The sequence below is a fragment of the Egretta garzetta genome, unplaced genomic scaffold, assembly GCF_000687185.1.
Source record: "Egretta garzetta isolate BGI_Z169 unplaced genomic scaffold, ASM68718v1 scaffold425, whole genome shotgun sequence".
Lineage (NCBI taxonomy): Eukaryota > Metazoa > Chordata > Aves > Pelecaniformes > Ardeidae > Egretta > Egretta garzetta.
In genome coordinates this window covers 1,629,180-1,654,682 of record NW_009259796.1, presented here as the reverse complement: position 1 = coordinate 1,654,682, position 25,503 = coordinate 1,629,180, and the positions used below count along the sequence as shown (strand labels likewise).

General features: G+C 35.9%; 1 protein-coding gene across 2 annotated transcripts; it reads right to left on the bottom strand.

The window, feature by feature from the left end:
- Positions 1–2,091: 2,091 nt before the first annotated feature.
- PLS1 (plastin 1) lies at positions 2,092–25,146 on the bottom strand. Of its 2 annotated transcripts, none has more exons than XM_009639754.1 (15): positions 25,077–25,146; positions 21,497–21,660; positions 20,199–20,328; positions 18,557–18,689; positions 17,565–17,646; positions 15,524–15,689; positions 15,286–15,428; positions 13,707–13,802; positions 11,979–12,174; positions 7,428–7,506; positions 6,175–6,289; positions 5,375–5,508; positions 4,291–4,414; positions 2,702–2,826; positions 2,092–2,224 (listed from the first exon to the last, which is right to left on the bottom strand). In XM_009639754.1, the coding sequence occupies exons 1-15, from the start codon at positions 25,144–25,146 to the stop codon at positions 2,092–2,094; spliced, it is 1,890 nt and encodes a 629-aa protein (XP_009638049.1). The 2 variants fall into 2 exon arrangements, with proteins under 2 accessions (XP_009638049.1, XP_009638051.1); XM_009639756.1 differs by having other exon boundaries at positions 21,578–21,660.
- Between the last annotated feature and the right edge of the window lie 357 nt (positions 25,147–25,503).

The window sequence follows — 25,503 nt, the reverse complement described above, 5'->3', positions numbered from 1 at the left end:
CCAGGCGCTGTGAGGGGGAGGGCGCTCCAGGCAGCTGGGCGGTGAGAACACAGCGCAGCCGGCCCCCAGCATCGAACTCCCCACCGGCCCCGTTCCTGCATTTTCCCCGAGATCCCTTTTTCTCCCCTGCGGCCCTGCTCACCCCAGCTTAGTGTATCTGGCAGTATGTAGAGGCACAGAAACAGAGCTCATAGGTGTACTGACTTCAGCTGTTTTTTTGAATCTCCTTTACAAAAATCGTGTTTGGTTAACAACTCCTTCCAGCTGGTGGGAGCTGTCATTTCTCCTTCAAGCTGTAACTCTTAGCTTGTAACTCAAACTTGTATGCTGAGAAGCAAGAGATAGTTGCCCTTGAAAACCAATTTCAGTCGAATCGAAGTAAGGTTAAAGTCATTCTCGACTAGAATAATGAGTCCCATAATTGTAGCAGATATTTTTCATAAAGGGAACAAAACCACTACAGCAATAGTTTACACAACAGTAAATACTGACCCTTACAAAGTAAGTTGCTGAGTGCCCGGGAAGGTAAATACAGTACTTTAGAACTGCATAGCTCAAAAAGAGATAATCTCTATAGTGTAAGAATAAATTAAGTAAACCTCAAATTTGGCCCATCTTGAATGAGCACTTAGAATTCTTTGTCTCCAGAATCAGGGCAAAGAACTCAAATTCCATACACTTGATCATCATTTGGAACAGGAAATGGAGGCCAAGTAACTATCAAATATTAATCATTTATTCTTGTCCAGACAATACAAACCAGTAAACAGGGACAAATGGATCTAAATCAAAGCACTTAATTCTCTCAGCTCCCAGTATCCCATTACATAATAGAAACTAAATAGATGCATCTTCTTTCTGTTCATATGTTGTGCAAGATAGCGAAGATGTAAAGCTTAGCCTAACCATTCCATCATCATGATTCTTGGATTTTGTCACACTGAGGACTGTTTTCAGGAGTTGAGAAAGTAGCAGCTTCATGCTTAAAAAAAATAATAATTTAGTTTTCTTTCTTTCTTACTGTTTGACTTCTGGTAACAACTTTATTAAACATCCAGCTCCCAAACATTTGGTGAAAATTTACGGCTGCACAGAAAGGAGTACAAATACTTACTTTAAAATTAGTAAGAAAATAATTATGGACTTAATTTCACTCAAACAGCGCACCAGTCTTTCTAGACAAAACCTCTGCACATGAAAATGTTTTAGGGAAAAAAAAAAAAAAAAAAAAAAATCAACAGACCAATCTGTAAGGAAATGCAATACATTATAATGTGAAACCCCAAACTGGACTAGCCAGTGCTTTTTTGTTTTCTTATACAATATTTTATGAAAAATTAAAAAAAATGTTTAGTCTAACTGCAAAAAGCTAACATATATGCAAGACCCAAGAATGACATGTTTACATTTCTGCTTACTATTTGCTGTGTTTTCTTAAGACATACACAATGAAAGCTTCTGCTCAGTAACAGAACAAAACTACTACATGTATTTAAAGATTATTCCCACAAAAACATTTCATAAACTTCAACAACATTCATTAGTTGCCAGACATTACCATAGGCCTTCACTTGTTCTCATTGAAGTCAATGGCAAGACTCTCATTGCCTTCAACAGGAGTTAAGCTCTTGAAGAATAAGGCAAGGATGATAACTCTTGTGCAGTTAGGAGTAATATGATTGGAATGCACCTTGAGACTTGTATGACTACACGTAACACCCACGAAAATCAAACAGCGTTTCACGATAGGTCCCAAAATAACATATGCAAGATGCTGCAGATTCTTACAATGCTATGGAAACTAGTATGAATGAAGCTTGATGGTGTGTTGGTTTGTTTTGTTTTTTTTTAAAAGCAATACAAATCTGTGATGTTAATTTGGTAATGGACCTGTTCTGAAAACAGTATTACCCATAAATAATCAATGTTATGAAATCAAATAAAATTTTAATATAAACACATTATTAAAACTTATTGAGTATACTTGTGCATACAAATTTTCTTGTTTTCTACTAAGCTTCAGAACTCTGTAAACTGCGAGGCATTCATTATACTTAACATGGCAGAAAGTTATATTACATCTCTTCATTATTATACTTTGTTCAGTCCTCTTCCCATCAAACATGCAAACACTGTCATCACCATTTTTGGCTTCACTTCAACGAGATCATCTGGGAGAGCATATATACGAGCACCAATTTTTCGAGCAACTGAAATGGCATACCTTGGAAAATGATAGAAAATATTGTTATTTTCCTTGCATCTACTAGTGTGCCAAGATTCACAAGAACAACACCACATTTTAATAGCAGAATACACCTGTTCAGTCAGTATTTACACTCAAGAATTAATGGACATTATTGTGAAGATAGCACATATAGCAATTATATTGGCACATGTTTTGCTCCTGTTATCAAAGCTTTTATTTTTGCCAAAACCAATATGGATTATGGCAGGCTATTAATAAACTAATTGCACTGGAGTTGTGGTAGGTTCATGTCAGCCATGAATTTGAGTTAATATTTTAAATATGCTAGAAAAATAGCTCTAGAATATTAGAATTTATAATACATTCCATTTGAAACAAATCAACTAATGCTAGTTTAATCTCTATTAACAAATCAGTAAATCATTCATTATACTGTGAATTCATGCATTTTTTGCACTTTAGGAAAATACAAATAATTCATTTAAAACTTACTTAGCATTGTTCATTTTGTCTTGGTAAGAAAGATCTTCTCTCTTGACCATTTCTGGACGAACTGCTCTTGGTGCAATGGCATCTATTAAATCTAGGACAGGTAAACTAGTGCTAATTGATTTGTCCTAAAAGAAAAGACACAGATTAGTGTAAGGAATTTCCTTTGATTATTCTGTCTTCACAATGCAAAAACCCCTACAGCACATCTTACACACCTATTGAAAGGCAGCAGCGTGTTTTATTACTTTATGTAAAGGTTTTTTCCCCCCTTTTATGAGGTCTAATGTTCTTTTCCACAATCAAAGATTAAAAGGTTCACACTCAGTGTTGATTTTATTATTACACAAATGGTATAAGTTTATTTAATGAAACAAACTCCCCTCCTTCCCTAAGGAAGGAAGGGAACTGTGAAAGAAGTCCAAGGACCAGGCATTCAGGACAACAAAAAGGTATTTACATTCCCCGACTACTTTTATTTTTCTCCTTTTCTTGCAAAGGGAACTATTTTCCGAAGTAGTTCATGGTTCACTTTTTATAATTTTTCAACTTGAATGGTATTCTGAGCGAGAACAAACAGTCTGTATTTTGTTTTTAATACACAGACATGTGTTATCTATTCTTAAAACACCAAATGCTATTGCTGCAATTATTTCTTCCCAACCGTTAAGGCAGATAAGCAGCTGATGACGTCAAGTCAACGGTCAGCAGACAGTGCCAGCGAGGCTAGCTCTGTTCCCACAGGGGCTCAGCACATAAGCCACGTGACATGGCTGCCTTCACCACCAGGTCAGAACTACGATTTCAAATTCAGTGAAGTCCTATAGAGCCACCACATTAACTATACATCTAATAATAGTAATAAAAATCTGCTTTAAGACATTGAATGCACAGGTATCTCCCCAAGACCATAGTCCAAAACCACACCTTTGTAATTTTTATTGTTTGAACTAACAGCAATTCAGTAGAACTTTGCTTTCATAGTCCACAATGAACATCAGGGACCTCTGCTTTCTCTGCTACACAATCTGGTTGTTGCAGTAACCCCAAAATACAGACAAAAATTCAAACTGTGAAAGGCAGTATATACATGAATGTTGTAAAAAAAAAAAAAAACAAAAACAAAAACAAAAAAACACCCACCAAAAAACCAAAAAAAACAAAACCAAAAAAACCCCCACAACACCACACACACAAAACAACACAACCACCCAAAAAACCCACAGTAGTAAAAAAAGGTATACTGAATAATGTCACTTTATATAAGTTGCTCCTTATCTTTATTGGTCTACCATCAGTTTAGTTATCTTAAAAACACAACCAATGCCCCTTTGAAAGTTTAGCCCTTTTTTTGTGGGGTGAGGTGTGTTTTGTTTTGAATCTTACAGCAGCAATTATACTTTCTTTTTGTTTCGTATTAATAGACTTGGAAAGTACTTCTGAAGATTCACAGACTGTCAGAAATACTTCCTTACACAATTATGCTAGCTGATGGGAGAGCCACTGCTAAAGCCAAATTGTTAACTGCTCAGGTTAAAAATCCCAGATCTGATTAAATTTGGAAAGAAAAAAAAGTAAATTCATTTGGTTACCTTGAAACTTGTAATTGAAGTTTCCTTATTTGCTTTTGCAAGCGTCTGATTCACCCACTTAATAATAACGTCATCATTTACTTTTTCTCCCTCTCCAAGGTCTGATAGTACATTCAAAGTATACCTTTAAGAAAAGTAAAGGTCTGAGAGTGGTAGAACTCTAACAGTATCAAGCTACAAGCAAAAGTAAAGTATTACTTCAGCACAGTAACAATGCTAAGTACTTATCTTCATAAGGTACCCTTACCTTATAAACTATTTAGTACTTTAAATCACTGTTTCGATTGTAACAAGAATAAAATAGCACCCCAAAACTCACAATATTCATTGTTACATCATCTTCATGTATTTGTTTTACTCAGCACATCATAGCTACTCTTCCTTTATAAGCTTAAATGGCTCCTTACCATCCAAGTCACCTTGAAAACTGAATCACAACAGTCTGAGAAACCAAAAGCATAGAGTGTTTTTGGGTAGGTGTAATAAAATTAACTTGTGGAAAATACTTGAAACAAAATACTCTTTATTGACATCAATGTATAATCTATTTTTTTTCCTGCTCAGTGCACTAGCAAGATTTTGATTTTATGATAGTTACATTATTGTAACTGTGCTGGCCTAAAAATTTCTTCCTGTTTTAACTTCTATAGCATACATCACCTCTTCCTATTTATCTTTATTTTTTAATTTTACAAATATTTAAATTACTCTGTACTTATGGAAAGATGCATGGAGTCAACATGAAATAAGTTGTGCTCTTTTTATTTGCTGCAAGATTTATAACTTTAATCACAGTTTTTAGTGTACAAGGTTTTAATTGTCTCTGTAAATGGATGTATACACATACACGCTATTGTGGTTTCAATCACTACACAGTACGCAAAACAAAAAAAAAAAGAACGTGTAAAAGTTTATCTTGGAGAAGAGGGATATTTAGAGATGGCTCTCAAATACCTGTTGGGTGAAATGAATGCTAGCTTTAATTGGCTTTGATACACAGACACACACACACACGTGTGCAGATACGTATTTTATATATGTATATACATGTATACACATCTATCACATACTGTGCCTAACTTACCTTCTCATCAGCTGCCATACCAAAGCCAGAGTCAGAGTTGGATTACCCTCGTTTAGATCATGTCCAGCAATACCAACCAGTGAGAATTTGGCTTTTGTCTTCCCAAGTTCTACTGCATAATTGCAATTCTCAATCTAAAAATAAATGTTGAGTGCAAATAATGAAAACACCTTAATATTTCTATAATACAAACCTATAATCTATGTGTATTTTGAATTACTTTGGCTTACTGTTACCTTTCTACATGGTCATTAATATAACAGTTTTTACTATAAATGCAAGTATGCAAGATTCCAATGATAATCTTTTTTTACACTTGAGAAAATCAAGTTCACTTTCACTAAAAGTCAATGAATTAAGATACACTTGCATCAAACCTGAATTTGGAAAACATTGAAATGTGTGGGTTTTTTTCCCCCTCTGCATTTCTGGCTTCATAATAATTACAAAACTAACTGAACGCTTGAACCCTGCAAGTCTTGCACAAATTCTCCAGGCAGCAAATAAAACTGCTCTGTAAGGAAACACCTCACAATAGAAGAGCATCAGGCAATGATAGCTGTGTCAGACCTGAAACTTTTACTTATATACCCTAATTAGACCCTAAATTCAATATTACCAATAGGTGTCCACATTTAGAAACTAAAGTGATATATGCTATAACTACTATTTATTTCTTAGGATAATATCTGGAAGATTTTTTTTTTTTTTTGCCAGGACTGTCTCAGTAGCACCTAAATCTAGACAACCCAGATTACTACAAACAGCACAATGGGAGACACTGAAACTGGACTACCTACCTTCTTCATATTACCACCAAGTAATGGATAAGGAGGTTTGTTGACATGGTTCCAGTCAACCGGCACACGAGTCATATCATACAATTGGAAGATTATTAAAGCATCAGACAGGTCACTAAAGCAGAGTAAAACAATGTTTTTAAGTACAAAAGCTCATATTCACACTGACAACGTCAAGTACTTAAGACTTCACAAAGTGTAATTAAGTTGCTGAAAAATTCCAGTCACAGATAAAAATTTGTGTGGTTCTGTGGAGAAACTGGCCTATATGCTATTGCTCCATTTCTGCGATTATCTACATTAAATTGTATATTTAACTTCATTATTTTCACAAATCTCAATGAAGTAAGCACAGCCACTTGTTTTACCAACTTTAATTAACTAATTGCTTTCCTAGGGTAGGCATAGATAAAACATCTAGCTAGAGTTTCATTTATTGATCTAGCTTTTGTTTCCTCGGAACTTTCCAAAATGTTAAATACTCATACTTTATATCTGCACCTACAGATGTACTTCACTAAAAAATAATCAAACCCAATATACTTACCTTATGAAAAAAAAGAGTATTAGGAAAAGTATTATTTTCCCATTACAAATTGCATTCCTGATAATCCCCTTCAGCTACTTGCTAAATGAAGTTCTCCACATTAAGCGTTCTACAGATGTTATCACTTTACACAGGTCAGAAAACAGAAACAATGAAACCTAACAGCAAGTATACATGCAAGCAGATGTTCCCGCTTGCTCCCTGTATCTTCTATGGATAGGATTTGAATCAACTGCTGGCACAATTTGAAGTGATCAGAAGCATCTAGAAAGCATGCCCTTTGCTTTGAGGTAATGCCACACTGCGTAGATTCTTACAGTCTACTCAGCAGACATCTATCCTTTCACATAGTTTATAATTACATTACTGTTTTAATAGGTTTGTGGTTGTTTCATCTGTCACGAGAGAAAATAAAAATCACGCATTATAAACCACAATAACCTCAACTTTTAAAAAAAACTCATATGAAGTACGAGTGAGGGGAACACAAAAATTTTTTTAGGTTTTCTAGTGTTTCTAGATCATGAGTAGAGTATCCAAGGCACGTACTGCTTAATGCAGTTCTAGAGACCAGTTCCTATCACACTGCGTGGAAACCTGGAAATCACTGTCCTAGTAAAAATACACCTTCCCTTTATTCTTCCCTTCTTCTTTCTTCCCCTGTCATCCATGGGAAATCAAATTATTGTTTTTAAAAGAGCCTTACCTGTATAAGTGATTAACATATGGGCTTACGCCCAGTGAATTCATCCAGTTTCTGAAAGTTCTTTCTTCCTTACTTTCTCCTATGGTGACAAACATAATTCTATATAAATTATTGGAGAAAACACTTTAATAAGCAAAGTTTAAATGGCTCTCACACCACTCCACCCCATCCTTTTCCTTGAAAGTAGTCTCTACTGGCCAATAAGTCGAGGCAATCCTGTCAAATTCAGAGTCCCTCAGTTCTGGGCACAAGGCCAGAGGCACTACAAGGAGTACTGTTAGACTACATTTTTCTGTGTAAATACAATTTGATAAAATACAGAAATAGTTTGTTGGTAGATAATTAATATAACATGGAGAAAATAGTGACGATCAATAGTTTTCTAAAACCAAAATCAGTGGAAGTTGCATTCAACAGTATCTTTAGATCTGTTTGGAACTGCATGTTTTTAATAGAAGTTAGTACTAACACGCTTATTGCAATTGCATCAAACTCCAGAAACTACAGCTCCACTTCTCTCCACACAGAGGTTCCCTGTATTAATTTATGAAGGTCCTCCCCAAAGCAATAGACCTCACCTTTTTAGTTTTTAACACTGGAGACTCAGCAAGGCAGTTTTGTATGGGTCAAATTTGTGAAGCTATTTATACTGCCAAGGGGGCTAGTTATTCTTGCAGTTTTAACTAGCAACTCTGCTTATGAGAGATTCAGAAGGTTCAATAAGAAAAAAAACAAACCACAAAACCTTCACTTTCCTGGCTTAGATTGTTTTTATCTATTGTAATAGTTTGCAGAAATACATTGATCTTCTACATAGAACATAAATTTTAACAATGTATCTGTGGCCAATTGCATGTGAAGCAGTGCTGCATAAGCTGTTCTCTCTTACATCAAAGAAGAGCATTTAAGAAAATATTTAGCCTGAATATGCAAGCTTGGAATAAACTCATCGCTTTGTTTCCCTGGGCTGATAATCCACAGTTAAGAAAACAGAATGGACATTGAGGAGGGGGAAAACCTCCCCCAAAAGTGAAAGAACAGATTTCTCAGGACTGAAACATGTAAAAATCTGAGTAAGATTTTTTCTTTGCTTTTTTCATTTGTTCCTCAGAGGATAGTGGTACCGAGTTTGTTTAATGAGGCTTATGTAGCATGAGAACTGTCCCCTTTTTAATTTTTTGCAAAATTAAACTACTGGTTTTCCAAATAAAAAAGATCCAATCAAAATATAAGCATGATATATAATTTAAGTTTATAAAGAGTAACTTAATTGGTTATAGCAATTTGAAGCAAGTCCCTTTTGCTTTTTTTCTTTTTTGAAGTATTTAGGCTTACTGAGCTTTGAATTGGTTTGCAATACCTAAAATACTGACACTAAAGCACTTTTAGGAACACTTGTCCATTGCAAAGACGGTAACAAGATTATTTAATGAACTCTTACTAAACAAAGTGTAGCTACAAAACCAGATACTCAGCAACCACACTCAGAGTGAGAATTTTAAAATGCATGCTTAAGACTGTCAAAAGAATCAAGCCAAGCAGGAGCAAGAACATGCAAGTTGGGCAGCATCCTTTTGGATACCAGGAATCCAGGAAAACTAAACCCGGCATACTATATTTAATCTGCCACTCTAAACAAATCCCTTTATAATGCAACACAAGTGTTCATGAGTTTTCCAGGTGGCTGAGAACCAATCAATTTTTACTCTATTCTTTTATTCAAAATATACACTCTTGATAGGATCACAAGGTATCTTCTGCTGAGTGGTGCAGCAGATAGCCAAAATCATTGAAAACTGCAGAAAGGGGGCAGAGCTACGCAAAAGAGAGGAGCAAATTTGGTAGTATACTTTATATTTATTGCCATCTCTTTCTTTGAGATTGTTATACTATGGAACCGAGTGGGGAGTAGCCACAGGGATGGGATCAAGAATCTGCAGCACTCCAAATACCTACAATTCTCTGAAAGACAGAGCTCAAGATGCAATTTGCACCCTAAGTTCAGCTGGCCTGAGAGGCAGTAGTTAACCCTCTTGTGGTAACAGCCTTGAAGGCTGGCAGTGGACTAAGCAACAGCAGCAGATGACATCTACACCGGAGGAAACGTGGGTGGACAGAAGTCTCCTCCCCGCAAGAACTCAGCTTTCTGTACGAGTTAGACTCCAAACTCTGCTGCCTTCCCCACAAGTGAGAGGTTCCTCAGAGCAACAGCAACACCCAGTTAAAGGTTGTGCATTGACTAAGGTCAGGATTCCCCCTCCATCCCCACATAGCATCAAACATTCATTTTGCTATGTCAGTGTACCTGGGGGATATTCTATCTGCATACAAGTGCACATCACCAGACTTGTTAAGCATTATCAGAGCTGATGTCAATTTATGTGCAGTATTCATAGTCTTAAACCAGAGAGAACAGCCACATCGTACTCTTTGGGTGGAACAGCCACTGAAAAGATGGAATTTATTGCACTAAAAGAAAGACTTTCAGAAAGCTCTACTCACCCACACATGCCTAGAGCTTTACGTCTTGGTTCATGGAAGGTCTCTACTGGTTAAACCCACAGAAAGAACTATATGGCATTTAACTTACTCCAAGTCCTGCCCCCATTTTATATGCATCATGTTAGACCTATAAATTGTTTGGTTTTTTTTTCTTTTTTACTTATGACAGCATGTTAAAGCAATAGAAAAATATAAGAACAATGCAAAAATCAACCAGAAAAGGACAGAGATGATTAAAACACTGGGGGGGTGGCGGGGGGAAGAGAAAAAGAAAAATTGCAGAATAAACACTTTTATGGAGTACGGAAAAGTACTAAATACAGTACCTACATTAGGAGGGGTCAAATCTGCATTTCATGAAGCAAAATAGGAAAGCATTATAAATTATGAGTCAGATTTCAACAGACAATCTATGATGAAACTATAGAGAGATTAATGTCTTATATTTTATATAACACTACCTTGAGAAAACATCAGTAAAACCACAGGATTTTATGGAAAATAAAGCTAACAGAAAACCACATTAACAACACTGTCTTTTGGCTAAAATAATTATTTCGATGATTTAGATCTACATGACACCGCAAGAGTTATTATGTAGGTCAAAGGAGACTTGTCTACTTGCCTTTGAACAGATAACACTGGCATGATTATCCATCTTTAAAATATATACTATAAACAGTAAGTTAAATTTGGCCAGTATTTATCATTACAATCATAATCTAGCATTCAGGTGATTGTAACTTTTTACATACTGTTTTAGCTGAGACTTTGATCTCATCTAAATATTTTAGGAAAGTTCAGAAAGTAGTTCAGCTGTTTTTTGCCATGCCAATGAAAACTCTTCTAAATTTGACCAAGTTTTCAGTATTTTGAATCACACCTGCAGCTTGATGTTCAGAACAGAGAAGCTGAACTGAACACTTTCCACCTCCACACAGCTCCTGCATACATTCTCAGGAGCATACATTTCAAACAAAATTGCAGCAGAGGAAGGGCAGGTCTTTCCATCAATCATTTGTCCTGGATAGCAGGGACTGCAGTGACTAGGGATATCACAGCTGAAAAGGGAAGACTACTTCCTGTGCTCTGATACCTCTACCACAGCTGGCACCCAGCTGAAACTAGAAAAGCAGGAAGCCCAAAACAGGAATGGTCAAGGGATACAAGATTTGTGAAAAAGGGATGTAGCAGAACAGACAAATTATGAAAAAAAGAGGAGCAAAGGAAGATGGACTCACCTAGATGGAAAGGAAACCTGATAGGAACAGTAAGAGGAATGCAGGAGTAGGCAGTGCAGAGGAATGTGTGAACATTGCTGATGATTCTCCCGAGTGCGGCACCCCTGATTCTCACCATTCCTTTGAGATCAGTGAACAACTGCGAAATACACTGGCAGGAGCCATTTCATTATCCTGAATTAGCTGGTCACAGAAAGGGTAACAGCCAAAGGTTGCTACCAATTATCCCTGTACCTCTAGCATTAGGAATCTGAACTGTACAGTTCAAGTCCAAACTTGCTGATATGCTGGGATCTATATAGGTGGCTGATGCAAGAGATTAATATAGGTTGCTGGTAAGGAATCCTTTTTTTTTTTTTTAATGTTTTCTCTTTTAAAACACAACTAATACACATACACACACTTATATATAAACACAATATGTGAAAAGTACTTTAAAAGACTATTACAGTTGCATAACACAGCACTGCAAATTAGGGAAAGCTAGAATTATTGCATCAGCTAAAATATAAACAGTATGGAAAGAAGCACGGGAAACTGGAAAGGGAATAAGAACAGTTTTTGCTCTTGCAAATAAATGATAGAACGTTATTCAGGAATAGCCTTTGGTCAGGCTAACACAAGTGAACAATAATCACAGTAATGGGGACTTAAGCTACAGCTTATATTGAAAGCTAGTGAGAAAGCTCTATACGCTGTTGTTAACACAGGCACTATCACACAGGGATCCTGTATCACAACCTAGAAGGAATATTTAAATAGAAAACACTAATATTCTTATCTCCTGTATGCTTATTAAGTTTAGTACCTTCTAATAAATTGACATCGTAAGATGAATTGTCAGGCTTGTGTAGGGCTGGATATGTGTTAAAGAGATTTGCAACAAAAGCCAAATTGAGTTTAGGGTTGCCTGCAACCACATCAGCTGGAGTTACAAACTGTCTGCAGCCCAATTTATCTGCCTGTTGGAGCATGCATTCAGCCCTCCTCAAGTCGCTTTTATCCTAAAAGAAAAAAAATAAAAGTTATTTGGTTATTTAGTTATTATGTTTTATTTATTATTTTATTATTTAGTTATTATGATTCCATTCCAATCTTCAGTTTGGCAAATCTTTAAGTGATCCACGTCAGTTCCCCTCTCATTCTTCCAGTGCCTGAACTAGCTCTTACAGCCCATAACAATTCCCATCTTCCTTCCAATTCCTTTCTGTCCTTTGCTTCTGTGGCTGCCTGCACAGCATCCCTCATGAATCACAGCAACAGCAGTAGTAGGCAGCTGTGTAGTGGTTATATTTCTATTTCCAGGCTGTTGGTTCCTGCACTGTATATTCTAGTATGTGTCATAGGTTCACCACCACTGCTTTAAACTGATATTCTCAAGCACAGTAACTACAGATGATGCCCAAAACCCTCAATAAGAGTTTGCATATTTCAGGATGTGATAATCCACTATCTTGCTTGCCTTTTAATATTTTTGCCTCTGAATTCTATGTGTTATTTTGTTTATTTGTCCTTATTATTAATCTACATAGAATAAATCAGTCTTCAAAACCATGTAGCATATACTTTTTGTCTCTAATCTTCACAATACTAAGAGTTACTATTTATAGGTAAATGAGTTAGTAATTGAATTACTGTTAGAATAGAGTTAACAGTCAGTAATTCAGTGTTGGTACACTCAACCAGAAGCTTGCTCTAGAACAAGTTGTTACTTGTTATTGATACTGGTTTATAACCTATTACAGAACACGATCATATGAACTGTAGGAAATTACAGGGAAAAAACCCTACTATCCTTTCTCACTCCCAAGAAAACCCCCAAACAAAAGCAAACAAATAAACCAGAGCTCTCCTCATGAAGGAGTTCAAGAGGACTAAAGCTTGCATGCAAACATAATTTTGCATGTGGGTTTTCATTATTATAATGAATAACAAGATTCTACTTAAGATTCTGATTGATATATAGGTATCTCTATGTTAGGCACATAGTTCAATTTTGTATCAAATGCAATATCAGAATAATCCTTCCAGTGAGCATTCACATCTACCTAGGCTGGTTTTAGACCCTCTATCCCTTTACAGCTTAAGTTTGGTAGTTGCCACACTTTCCTTTCCTGGTGGTTATTGGAATGGCTCACATTATTTCTGAATGCTATTTGGTTTGAGGAAGGATCACGAGGTTTGTGAAGTCTAGTCTTTCTCCTTGTCTGAATTCCAGAAGAGCAGAACTGAAGCAGGATATTGTAATATTCACGTTGGGAGTACCCAACTGAAAATAAAAAGTTAGACACTACTCCAAGTAAAACATAGCTCCAAATTTTAGACTGCAGAAGGCATTATCCTGTTTCAGCAGCACCCTGGAACTTAACTCAAGTTTCTACCTATTTAAGCTTTTGTGTCACTGAGGAGTCTGACTGAGCTTTCGTATGTGTTACAAAACAAAAGGGGATTCCGGGACAGCCTTGTAACAAAGATGTTGGACACATACACAGAGGTCTCATAATTCCAGTCTACTTTTATGTTTCTGGATACTTACATGAAATCCTGAAAAGTCAATTTTAACAGGCAATTCATTACAGTCATCTCCTTTGGGTGCAATCTGATTTAACAGATGGTAGTAGGCTCTTGAATCCTAAAACAAGCAGTGTAATATTTTAAAAAAGTATAAGCAAGTATGTAGCCTTTCATAACCATTTACTGCTTTTATAGTTCAAAAACCATAGAAATAAAAAATATGGCACCCTAATTTCAGTGAATATGGATGAGGTCATGCAACCATTTTAATACGGTATTTCTCGTAGAACTTATTTAGCCAGATGACAGAAAAGGAACAACTGTTAGTTATTCTGGACAATGTTAGTTAATTTTTTTGTTGGATGTGAACTAGACAGCTGAAATTCAGATATTTAAGGCAAATTTATACAGAATACCCACAAAAAAAATCCCAATATGGATCTTATTTTCAGAGTTGGTATTTATTCCTTCACTATCGTTTCCAAATAGAGCGTTTTTATAAAAACTTCTCATTCTTAATCGATGAGGTAACTGGAATTAAAAATGGAGAGCAAGTGGTTGTTTTAGGATGAATCTATAGTGACAAAAGAAGTTGTATTTATTCAATCCAGTTTTCGGTATGCATCTGGTTTTTTTACCCCACTAAGAAACTAGGAAAATAAAACAAAAACGTGCTAGTAAGAGAAGTATTTAATACTTTTCTTAAGTAGCATGTAATATTTTTACCATAGCAGTTTTGATATAAAACCCTAGTTAAGAGTTTTGCTTCAATAGCAGCCTCCCTGATGGCATTTGAAAAGACATAACTAGCAATTAACGACGTGGTTTTCTTCAATGAAAAGAGGTCTTACCACCTTAGGGAACCTTCCTCCTTTGCTTTAAATTTTAAAAACTTGGGTATTCTCTCTTCAGCTGGACTTACTACAGTAGTCTGCATACCTTATACAGAATGACTTAAGAGGAGAAAAGAATTACGCAGATCTGCCATATGCTCCAAGGAACCGACATGCCTTTCAGTCCCCTTGTGTCAGTAAATTGGCACACCAGCAAAGCACAGTGATTGAGGGGGGCTGCTCTCTCCTTGGACCAAGAATCAGTAGCTACTCCAGACAGCCCTCTGAATAACTGTTCTTTCCTACTCTTTTGCAGAATGGTAGGTGCAAAGGGCAATCACCATTAGCAAACATGCACCGGAGGGAGATTTAAAGCCATATACTTCTTCCTTAAAACAACAAAAGAAAGAGAAGATGGGTTTCTGCAGACGCGGGAGCAGGGAAGGATGGACTGGAAAAAGGTAAATAATAAGGTAGTGCGAATTGTCCGAAGTAACTCTAATAACAAACTCAGAACATTAGAATTTCCCCGAATATAAGCTTCTCAGATATGTTCGCTTTATACTGATGTGATAATACATGGTATGAGCAACTGAATAGGATATGAGAGATCAAAATAATGTTCTTTCAGTGTTAAAAAATGCAGGATGAATCTATAGCTTGAAAAAGCAGATGACTACTATTCTATTTCTGATCTGGCCCATTCGTTTCTATGCATAGCATGTTTAAATACCATTATGTTCAATTATCAGAGTGATAACTACATACCTTAATGTCTTGGCTGAAGTTACTGATTTTCTGCCACCCTGCATTGGTCAGATGGTAGTTCACCCAGCGTAGCAAGAGCTCTTCTGGGGAAAGCTTCATTAACTGATCTAGTTCTTCTCCTTCATTTAGCAAGGCGATAAGAGCTAAAAGCAAATTTGAAAGAAAGCTGACATCATTGCTATTGTGATTTCAGTTAATTTGAAGTTGTGGACATTGCTATACCGGATATTACTCTTACCTTCATTTCTGGAGATCTCAATATCAGCAAAAAGACCAGCTTTAATGATCTGCCACAAGAGTCCTAATACCAAGTGTGGTTTTCCTTCTTGCAAATCTTGTGATCCGATATTGACAACCGTACAGCCAATAGCAGATGCTGAGTTCAGAGCCAGGTTTAGGTTTTCCTATTTGGAAATTTATAAGGTGGTAATTCTTAGTAAATTTGTTCATAGTAAGTTTTTTAAGTTTCAGAAGTTATAAGAAATAATGCATTGAACCACTGTGTATCTTGTCAAAATGTAATGGAAAACATTATTGACAGTGTTTAATATGGACCCACCAAAAAATCATGGACCACCTTCTGCAGCTTGAATCACTGAGGAATACTCTCATCAAAATATTTTTTGTATCTCATAAATATCACATACACAAATGAGACAACATTGCTTGAATTATCAAGGGCTTGATCCTGTGGAAAAATATGCTTATATGGAATCCTGCCCCTGTGCAGGAAGCTACTGATATGACTGTCATTCCATCTTGGAGCTTGTACAGGCTGACATGTTTATTGAAGTGTCGTGGTTTAACCCGGCTGGCAACTCAGCACCACACAGCCGCTTGCTCCCTTCCCCCCCCCTCAGTGGGATGGGGGAGAGAATTGGGAAGGGAAAAAAAAAAAAAAAGTTAGAGCCGAGGGCTGAGATAAAGACAGTTTAATAAGAGAAAATAGTAACAACAGTAATAATAAGAATGGTAACAGAATATACAGAATATACAAAACAAATGATGCACAATGCACTTGCTCATCACCCGCCGATCGATGCCCAGCCCGTCCCAAGCCGCGATCACTCCCTGAACCATGATCAGTCCCTGAACCATGATCAGTCTCCCTGCAACTGACCGACCAACTAACTCCCCCCGAGCGTGATGTTCTATGGTATGGAATAGCCCTTTGGTCAGTTTGGGTCAGCTGTCCTAGCTGTGCTCCCTCCCTGTGTTATGCACCTGGCCGGGCAGGAGAAGCTCAAAAAGTCCTTGAGTAGTCTGAGCACTACTTGGCAATAACTAAAAACATCAGTGTGTTATCAACATTCTTCTGGTACTAGATCCAAAACACAGCACTATGCTAGCTACTATGAAGAAAATTAACTCTATCCCAGCCGAAACCAGGACATGAAGCAACTGTTAAACTGTAATTTGACAGCATAAAAAAAAAAAAAAAAAAAAAAAAAAAAAATATATATATCAAGGCAATTCAACATCCTGACACTGAAAGTAAAGCTGATGATTGTCACAGATGAAACATTCCAAGAAAAAATACCTGGCAGATCTCGTAAATATTACCCTCTGTTTTCTTGTGTCACATTTTAGCTATCTACAGAGACAACATAAGCACACATAGTATTATCTTTGCTGAGACATCTTCTTTCACCAAGTAGAGATTACAAAACCCACTTGGAGGATTTAGAACATGGTATGTTTTAAATGTTCATATTTTAATGTCACAGTCTGAAATGAAAAGTCTGCCAATTAACTGACATTTTTAAATCAGGATTTTTATTTTTTTTCCTCATTAGGCTAGTAACTTACAGATCTACTTCCCTCTTCCAGATCTATTTTTTTTATACCCAAACTAAGGTCTTAAAAAACTATTTCTCTCAAATATTTTCAGGACTTCATACACAATTAAAAATAGAACTTATCTTCTATCCAAACCACTCTCCACTATGGAAAATGCAATACTTTCTGCATTGCTAAAATACAACCTGACCACCCACTCAGCATTCTAGAACTATTTTCTTCAGATACTAAGTAAAGCAAAATGAGAATAGTGAATAGGGAAATAACTATGGAAAGCATGAAAAATACAAGTTTTCCTGTACATCATCCAAGAAACAGGAGAATTCAGAAAGGTTTATTAGAACGTAACAGTTTATGCTTTGACATTTTTAATACATAGGACTTTAGTTTTGCTCCATCAGAACTGTCATTAAAACAAAGCTATAGAAAGATATTTTACTGTTTCATTTGTGGCAAGTTCCTATCTGTGCAGTACTTACAGAAATAGTGAAAGGAGTGAGTTTCTTCTTATTAATAGCCCTTTCATCAATTGTATCTGGTTGTGAAAAGTTGATCATTTTGCTAAGGAAGAAAAGTCAAGAGATTATTCAAACATTCGCAGAAAATATATTATTTGATTATAAGCTGCTAACACTTTAAACTAGATGTAAATATTTCTGATGATAAAAAATTACCACCTCATCCTCTAAATCTCCTCTCCCTGTTAAATAATTGCACATTCACCCAGAAACCTCCAGATAATATGTAACTGTAAGGAAGTTGAGCAACTGGGTTTTACACTTAAGTAACAGAGCATGTCTGTGCTGTCAAAAAAAGTTCTTGAGAAAATTAAAACTGTAAAGACAGTTAAATAGTTTCTTATGAAAAATCTTTCTAATATAACCAATATATTTCTGCACTGCAATTCTATAGTATCTTGCATGTACAAGGATCTTAAAGACTAATTCACATTGATATTAATAAGTTGAGCCCTTGTTACCATGGTGTATGAATAAGTATTATTAGTCGAACTAAGCAGAAAGTTACAGCAGACTAAAATTAAGGGACCTACTATATGCTCTCTGTCTTACCATGGATTTAATTCAGATCTCTGTTCCTCCCATCCCATGATTTAGTAACTACATTTAGTAACTTTTAAGATTTGAAATAGCAAAGATTTCTAATTATTTCACCTAATGGACATATGAACTGTGTAATTACCTCCTTTATAAACAGCCTGCACATATCTGACATGTATAATTACGGATCTGAAGTGGAAACCCACTTATATAATATATAGAAAGTCACATTAAAAATTTGCTTAAAAATAACATTTCTATGGGCAAACAGATTTTCCCCATCCTACACACTGGTTGAAATATTTAAGAGTGGAGTCCTGACATTAAAGCCTACCAGAAGTTTTCCAATTCATGTCACTGTGATCAGCATTTAACCTTTGAGATTAATTTCTTTCTCACAGCCCTGGACTCACCAAAGAAGGATGCCATCTGCAAGGCATTTAAAGAGACTGGCATCTGATGGGTTCATAGGTAGGAGGTGCTTACAGTCTGGGTCATCTTGTAGAGCTTTATTTATCCAATTAACAAAAGCAACTTTTTCTTCCTCTGAAAAGAAAAAGAGCATTAAAATAATCTATTATCACTTCCATGAACACATACTACTAAACATCAGACTTGGGTCAAAGAACCCCTTAGCTTCACAGGGGCCAGTTATGAAAAGAATCAGACCAGTGGGAAAGCACACAAAAAACATTAAGTACAGATTGATTTTTTTCCCCTACTGCAACGTCTAAACATCTGGTGATTTTCTGAAAGAAAAAAAAAATCATAGCAACATAAAAGGTCATCATGGCTGACTTTGAATTCAGTTTCTCAGCAAGTACAATAAAAAGAGGGAAAATTGTCATCTGAAATATGCAACATCTCAATCTATACACCATTGGTTTAAAATGCAGCATTTTATTTTGCCTTCTAGTAAGACTTCAGGGACTGGCAGTATTTTTGAGCTCATCATCTGAATTATTGTGCTGTATTTAGCTTTGGGAAACTTAAGAAGTTTAGAACCTCAGTTTTATGTTCTCTTTCATATTTAGTGCAGAATTTATTACTGTGTATCTAAGAATGCTTATTGGGACAAGTTGATCAAGTATCATCATCTAAATTACCAGACAGTACAGGTGGTATTCGCCTCACTTGCCTCAAGAAGTAACTTGTAAGGCAGGTATGTACACCTGACTCATTACACTTCTTCCATTGTCAGTGGGAAGAAATGTGAAATTCTAGTGAACACTTTGTCTCATCATAAAGTAGATGGCTGATGAGGCCAGATCAGATGAATTGCAGTCCAGTGGGGTCAGTTTCTCTACACCAAAAATGAAACGGGAGTCTAAAAATTAGCTTTGACCCTGTCCACCCTACAGGCATCCTTTGAGATGGAATATATCCTCTGCTTTGGAGATATACCAAGTGCAGCTGGTGCTACAATACCTAGAGAAAGGGTATCACCACCTTTAGCTAACTGAAGTGAATCTTCCTCACGTATAGAATCTTAACATATTTCTGGAACCACAGCAAATCCCAGACTCAAGTCAATCAAAATTAAGTTGCAATATTGTTTATCACAATATGATCCTGGAACGTGGTTAACATTCTGCCCAGGAGCTGCAATGCAGTTAGGAACGATTACCAACTTAAATGACATGCAGCAGGGAGAGGTAGAAAGAAACAGAGATCAAATATTAAAAGCAAGTTCTCAAGTATAAGATAGGCTATGCAAAAATCATGAGAGTGAACAATTCTGTAATGGTGCAAAGACAGCTGAAGAGGTCCTTCAGTTCAGAAATGATATGTGGTGTTCTTTTCATTTTAAGTTAGCACTGTGGAAGTGGAAATGAGGATTCATTTTTATCTGAGTACAGGAGTAAGAGTAACATAATGAAGCCAAAAACTTGACTAGCATTACTAGAAGTATGCCAAAGGGGCCATTTTTTCTTTTTTCTCCACATGCTGTCAGCGCTTGCTTTCATTTTTTGCTCTGGCAAAGATGCCCAACTTCCCTGTGAGTGCAGCATGAAGCTAACAACAACTGAACACTCCTGTTTAATTATTTCTTACCTGAATAAGAGTGCTGTGTCCCCTCACTAGATATTGCTGATGTTCCTCCAATTGCTGTAATACCTTCCTTTTTGTTTATCGATTTTCGGAAAGACTTGCTAATATCTTTGCTTTTCAATTCCTGAATTATCTGGAATAAGAAAAAGAGCATTCTGTGATTGAGCATACCTTCAAATAACTGTTAACTCATGTAAGTACTCTGGAGTCAGTGATTAACCTGACTGCCTAGTTAGAACTAGTTTAAATCCCTTCATGAAGTTTGCATACTTGGATATCTAATATATTATTTCTCAGTAAGTACCTCAAGGTAGGTATGTAACAGTCTACACAGTTTTCCCACAGATATTTTGGTGAACTGAAGAAAACACTGAAGACATACAGATTTTCTATGACTGTAGGATATTTCTTCCACTTCATCATATGCTTTACAGTAAAAGGTTACTACGTGACAGTTACACATGCCCTTAAGCAAGCTGACACCATTTTCCACCTGCCTGCAACGTAAACCACATTGGCTATGTCCTAAATTGGCCCAAATACTTTAGAGGTCTCAAAACTGACAATGAAGTATAAGTAACAGATACAGTTCAATACCTGGATGCAAATATTTCCATCTCACCTATGAACCACTGCAAACTAGAATCTCGAAAAGAAAGATCAATAACTAGTTCAACAAGCAACCTCTTGCAATTAGCAGCAGTACTCTAAATACAAAGCAAAAAAACTAATCATCTCTATACACACACACAAACCAACAGCCTGAAAAGTTTTTGTTTCTCTTAAATAAAGCACGCTAGCCAGTGATCCACATTAAAAAAGTCTAAACTGTTCAAATTTGTTCACTAAAAGTGAAAAATTGTACCTCACTCCCAGTAAAAAATAACCTTCAGTATAGAGATTAAGCATAGTAGTGCAAGCATTAGTTTATCACTAAAATAATTTAGAGGCCAGTATCTAATTATCTACTCTTTTCTCAGGGCAGGGGCTAATCCAATTGTTCCTAAAACATGTAGTCCATCCCTTCATCTTTGAGGAAATAGAAAGTAGAATAGACTGAAACTACTCTGCTCTCAGATGATGCCCAAATGAGATCTACTAAATTAAACAGGAGAGTGAAATATAAAGACTAGAAAATAATTACATAGAATATTGTAAATTGTCACAGAAAACTTTCCCATTCTCAAAATATTAGTTATTTGTATCAAAACAGTACTTAGTTGTATCACTTAATTCAGTTTTCTATCCTAGTTCTCAACATATATCAGACAGTAGAGAAAAATACCAGAGGAATGTCTTACAGAGACAAATTCTTCAAAGTTGATTTTCCCGTCCTTGTTGCTATCTGTCACTGCAATGATTTTTTCTACGATCTCCCGGACTCTGTAACCAGGCAAGGGCAGATTTGCTTCTTTAAACAGGTCTTGAAGCTCATAATCACTGACATACCCACTGTTGTCAATATCTGTAAAATGAAAACACAAGTTGTTTTTATACTTATGTAAAGAACCAAGTATAGTAACTGTTGAGAATAAATAAAGTGTGAGAAATACAGTTCTAGGAAGTGAATGTTTCTTCTTACATAAATGAGTAAGTATGAAGGAATACTTGTGGATTAGAGGCACAACTGGCTAGGAGTTGTGCCATCTTCTTATATATTTTCTCAGGAACTATTTTATAAACCCAAAGCACAGCTATAACAAGATGGCATATTTGTAAATAGCTAACCTTAAGCTTTTTTTAAGACTCCCAACAAAATTCTCTATAAACCTTCAAGTGAAAGGGAGATCAATTGATGTATTCCTCCTGTCGATATTTTACCATTTGCAATCAGTAAACTCAAATCCGATGCAAGTTTTTACTAAAAGAGCACACTTAAACAAGAAAAACTACTTACACAAGAGCTCTACCTGACTCTGCATTTTGTTTCTTATCCTAGTATCTGATAGACATTTTCTGTTCTTCAGAACTTTTGATGTGGTTAGGCTTACCTGTGAAGAATAAATCCGGGATGATCTGTATCTGTTTATTAAAAGGTGACCTTCCTTAATCTATTAACTAGCTCTATTGGGAGCAATTTGTACTGCCACCTTCACTTACACTTGGCTCCCAAGACCACATGTCAGGAATGTCCACTACAGCTTTTTTCCAGAATGCTTTTTTCAACAAGAGATATGGTATAGCTCCACAATTGTGCAAAGAAATGAATGGCTGTATCACATAAAACTAAATTAAGAAAAACTCAGTGTAATTAGTGTTACTCATGATGAATAACGCAGCAGCACAGAAGGAATTATAAAAATACCCTTTGTACTTCCACCTCAGGCCAATCTGTGCACAGGAAGTAGTCTTCAATTCTTGTCTTAGTATAATAAAGCACCATTTTACAAGCCTATAATATGTTTTTATCCAATGAACTGTATAAGTGAATCAAACACATTAACTGTTCCTAATTTTTTTTTATACCTATGCATGTTTCCATATATATGTACAGACATATCCATATAAGCAGAATTTGAGAATATCCATTAAAATAGCCTTACCTGTACTTGTAATGCAATGTCTATGCAACGGAGAGAAGTACTTTTAAAAGCAGGAAAGTTACAGTCCATACACAGTACAGATGAAGCTTGATCAAATACAGGAAATCATATCCAGCATAACTAGTGCCGGACATAATGCCCATCATTTTATATATTTAATGCTAATATTTTCCATGTTTAACAACAATTTTCAGTCTCTTTCATGATCATGTTAAAGCTCTTGCAAAATATGAATTAATAGTATTTTCCCAGTTCTATAAAAGATGTATCCAAGATAAGTAATGTAAGAGAACATCACGAGTAACAGAGTCAGAAACAGAAGCAAAATTATGTGGCCCCTTTTCTGACTTGTCAAGGTGCTCCCACTTCTGTTTTGTTCATTTACTAGTTAAAAGACCTCTCTTCATATTGTCTCTAGTATAAGAACTCAGCCAATAATACCAGAGTGGATGAATACATATCACATTACAGAAGGGAAAGCAGAGAAACATGCTTTCATCTCTAGCCATAATAGATTGCTATACAGTAATTTCCCTGTAATCCATACCACACTGTGTAGCTTCTGTACAGCTTCATAAGGCCACATTTCAGTGCTACAAAAGGCTAAAAGTGCCTGTTAAAAAAAGTCTCTTTTTGTGTTTTTGATACTACCAATAATTCAAAAATCACTACACAGACAAACTTTATGCCTGCGTATGTATTAATCAATCCACTGTCTGGCTTGTAGTCAGGTAATAACACATGTAATAACAGGGACAGTCTAAAAAGCAGAGGACGTGCTCACAAATTCACTCAGATTACTAGCTATTTTATTTCTCTAGGTTCATCTTTCACTGAGGTTAAGTTTCCATGATGACAAGCAGAGAGTTAAATACATGCCCTTTCTCTCAGTTTACCAATATAGCTGCAACCAATTTATCCATAAAGACACTAGAAACATAAAAATGAAAAAAAAAGCTAAATTAGGCTTAATTATTATGCTTTCTGTAAAAAATAAAACAGTAAGGAATAAAATGCTTTTCAGTGAGTAGTAGCAGTACAGACAATTCTTAGAGCAGAAATGTAAAAAACATACAAGAAGAAAAGGGAGAAAAAGGAGGAAATGGTGAAAGCCAAACAAATAGAAAAGCTGTCAGACAACACCAGTATCTACCTATCATAACACCTCCCAATAGATTGATACATGTGTACAGTGCTCTTTTTTTTTGATCTGTCTTTCCAGATCCTGCAGGCTATAGACTTCTAGAGCTACAGACTACATCAGGATGATTGTTTAATAGCAACTCATCAATTCCCTTCCATAGATGCATCTTATTCCTTTAGCATTTCTACTCTTTTTTGGTCTCAACAACATCCTGAGTCAATGAGTTCATGGTTTTATTATTTGCCATGGAGAAAAGTTACTTCTTTTTATTTTGAGCTTTCTGACTCTCTATTGGGCATCATGTGATACTTTTATGGACAGAAACTGAGTAACTCCCTTTTCACCTTTTCGATACTACTCATGGTCTTACAGATCTCTAACATACAGCTTCCCAACAGTCTCTCTACCAAGTTGGAGACTCCTAATATTTAAGACTTCTTGCCTAAAGCAACTCTGTTCCCCCATTATGAATGATTACAAATATGTTTGTTTGATTTGCTGAGCTGCAGTTACACATCACCCCCACAGAACTGCAGCAAACAAGAAATAAAGCAGACGTGAACTTTAACATTCACAGCAGTATTGCAATCTGGAAATAAATGATAGTTGCTATATAATTTCTCGCTCTTTCTGTTTACTCTCTGATTAATCTGCAAGCATCCTGTCAAGCATACAAAATTGTGCAGTTATTATTAACATCTGGTAGCTACAAAAGCAAGATCAAAAAATCTCCAAGTTTAGCTTACTTCAAATGTAAAATCCACTCCAACAAACAAAAAGAGAAATTACTAGCACACCAAAGCATGCAAATAAAGCAAAAAGAGTGTCAGTGATCTAACATGAAAATATACTTAACAGTTGAAGTTTGATTAAATTTTTTTTTCAGATTTAAGGAGTTCAAAAAACTGAATTTTGAGAGCTATAATGCTGCATATACAATGGCACAAATAACACAACTGCCCAGCAAGACAATGTATCCATTTTCATTGCTGAAGTTGAAAAAAACTGAACAAGCACACAGTTTCAGTGAAAATAAGGGGGTTTATGTAAATATTCTTATTTTCTTAGATATTACCGGCAACGTAGAAGGAAAACATGGCCCTGTCAAAATGATCCATAAAGATTTCTTCCACAAGTCCTACACGGCTTTGCAATCTTAATAGCATCCTTGCTATTTTCTTATTTAAAACATACCTATTTTACTGAATGCTTCTTTTAGCTCTTCAAGCTCTTCACGAGATATAGTAGTTATGTTGTTTTCCATCTCTGGACAACGAGAAGTTTTGCCCTTGATTGCTTATACCTAATAACAATAAACAGGAAATATACAAGGCTTTAATTCCAAGCACATACTAATACAAGTTACTGATCTTTTCAAAACAAGGTACCAGACCTGAATGACATTTCCAAGCCTGGCACACTTAGAACATTACAAACAACACTTTAAACTACATCAAACACCTAGCAAATTCTTTTACTGTAACAATGACTGAGAATTCACAATGGCAGCACCTGTTTTCATATGCTTGGTGTTTTTATTTGCATAGAATAAGCACTGACCAACAATCTACCTCCATTGCTTGAGTGATTTTCCAACATTAAAATCATCGCCTTCCAAAAA

Coding starts and splice junctions, on each gene's coding strand:
- PLS1 (XM_009639754.1), bottom strand. CDS start 25,146: ATGGAAAACAACATAACTACTATATCTCGTGAAGAGCTTGAAGAGCTA. Junction 12,175..13,706: donor TTGACTTTTCAGGATTTCAT/GTAAGTATCCAG, acceptor TTTTTCTTTTAG/GATAAAAGCGACTTGAGGAG. Junction 5,509..6,174: donor TTGGTGGTAATATGAAGAAG/GTAGGTAGTCCA, acceptor ATTTATTTTTAG/ATTGAGAATTGCAATTATGC.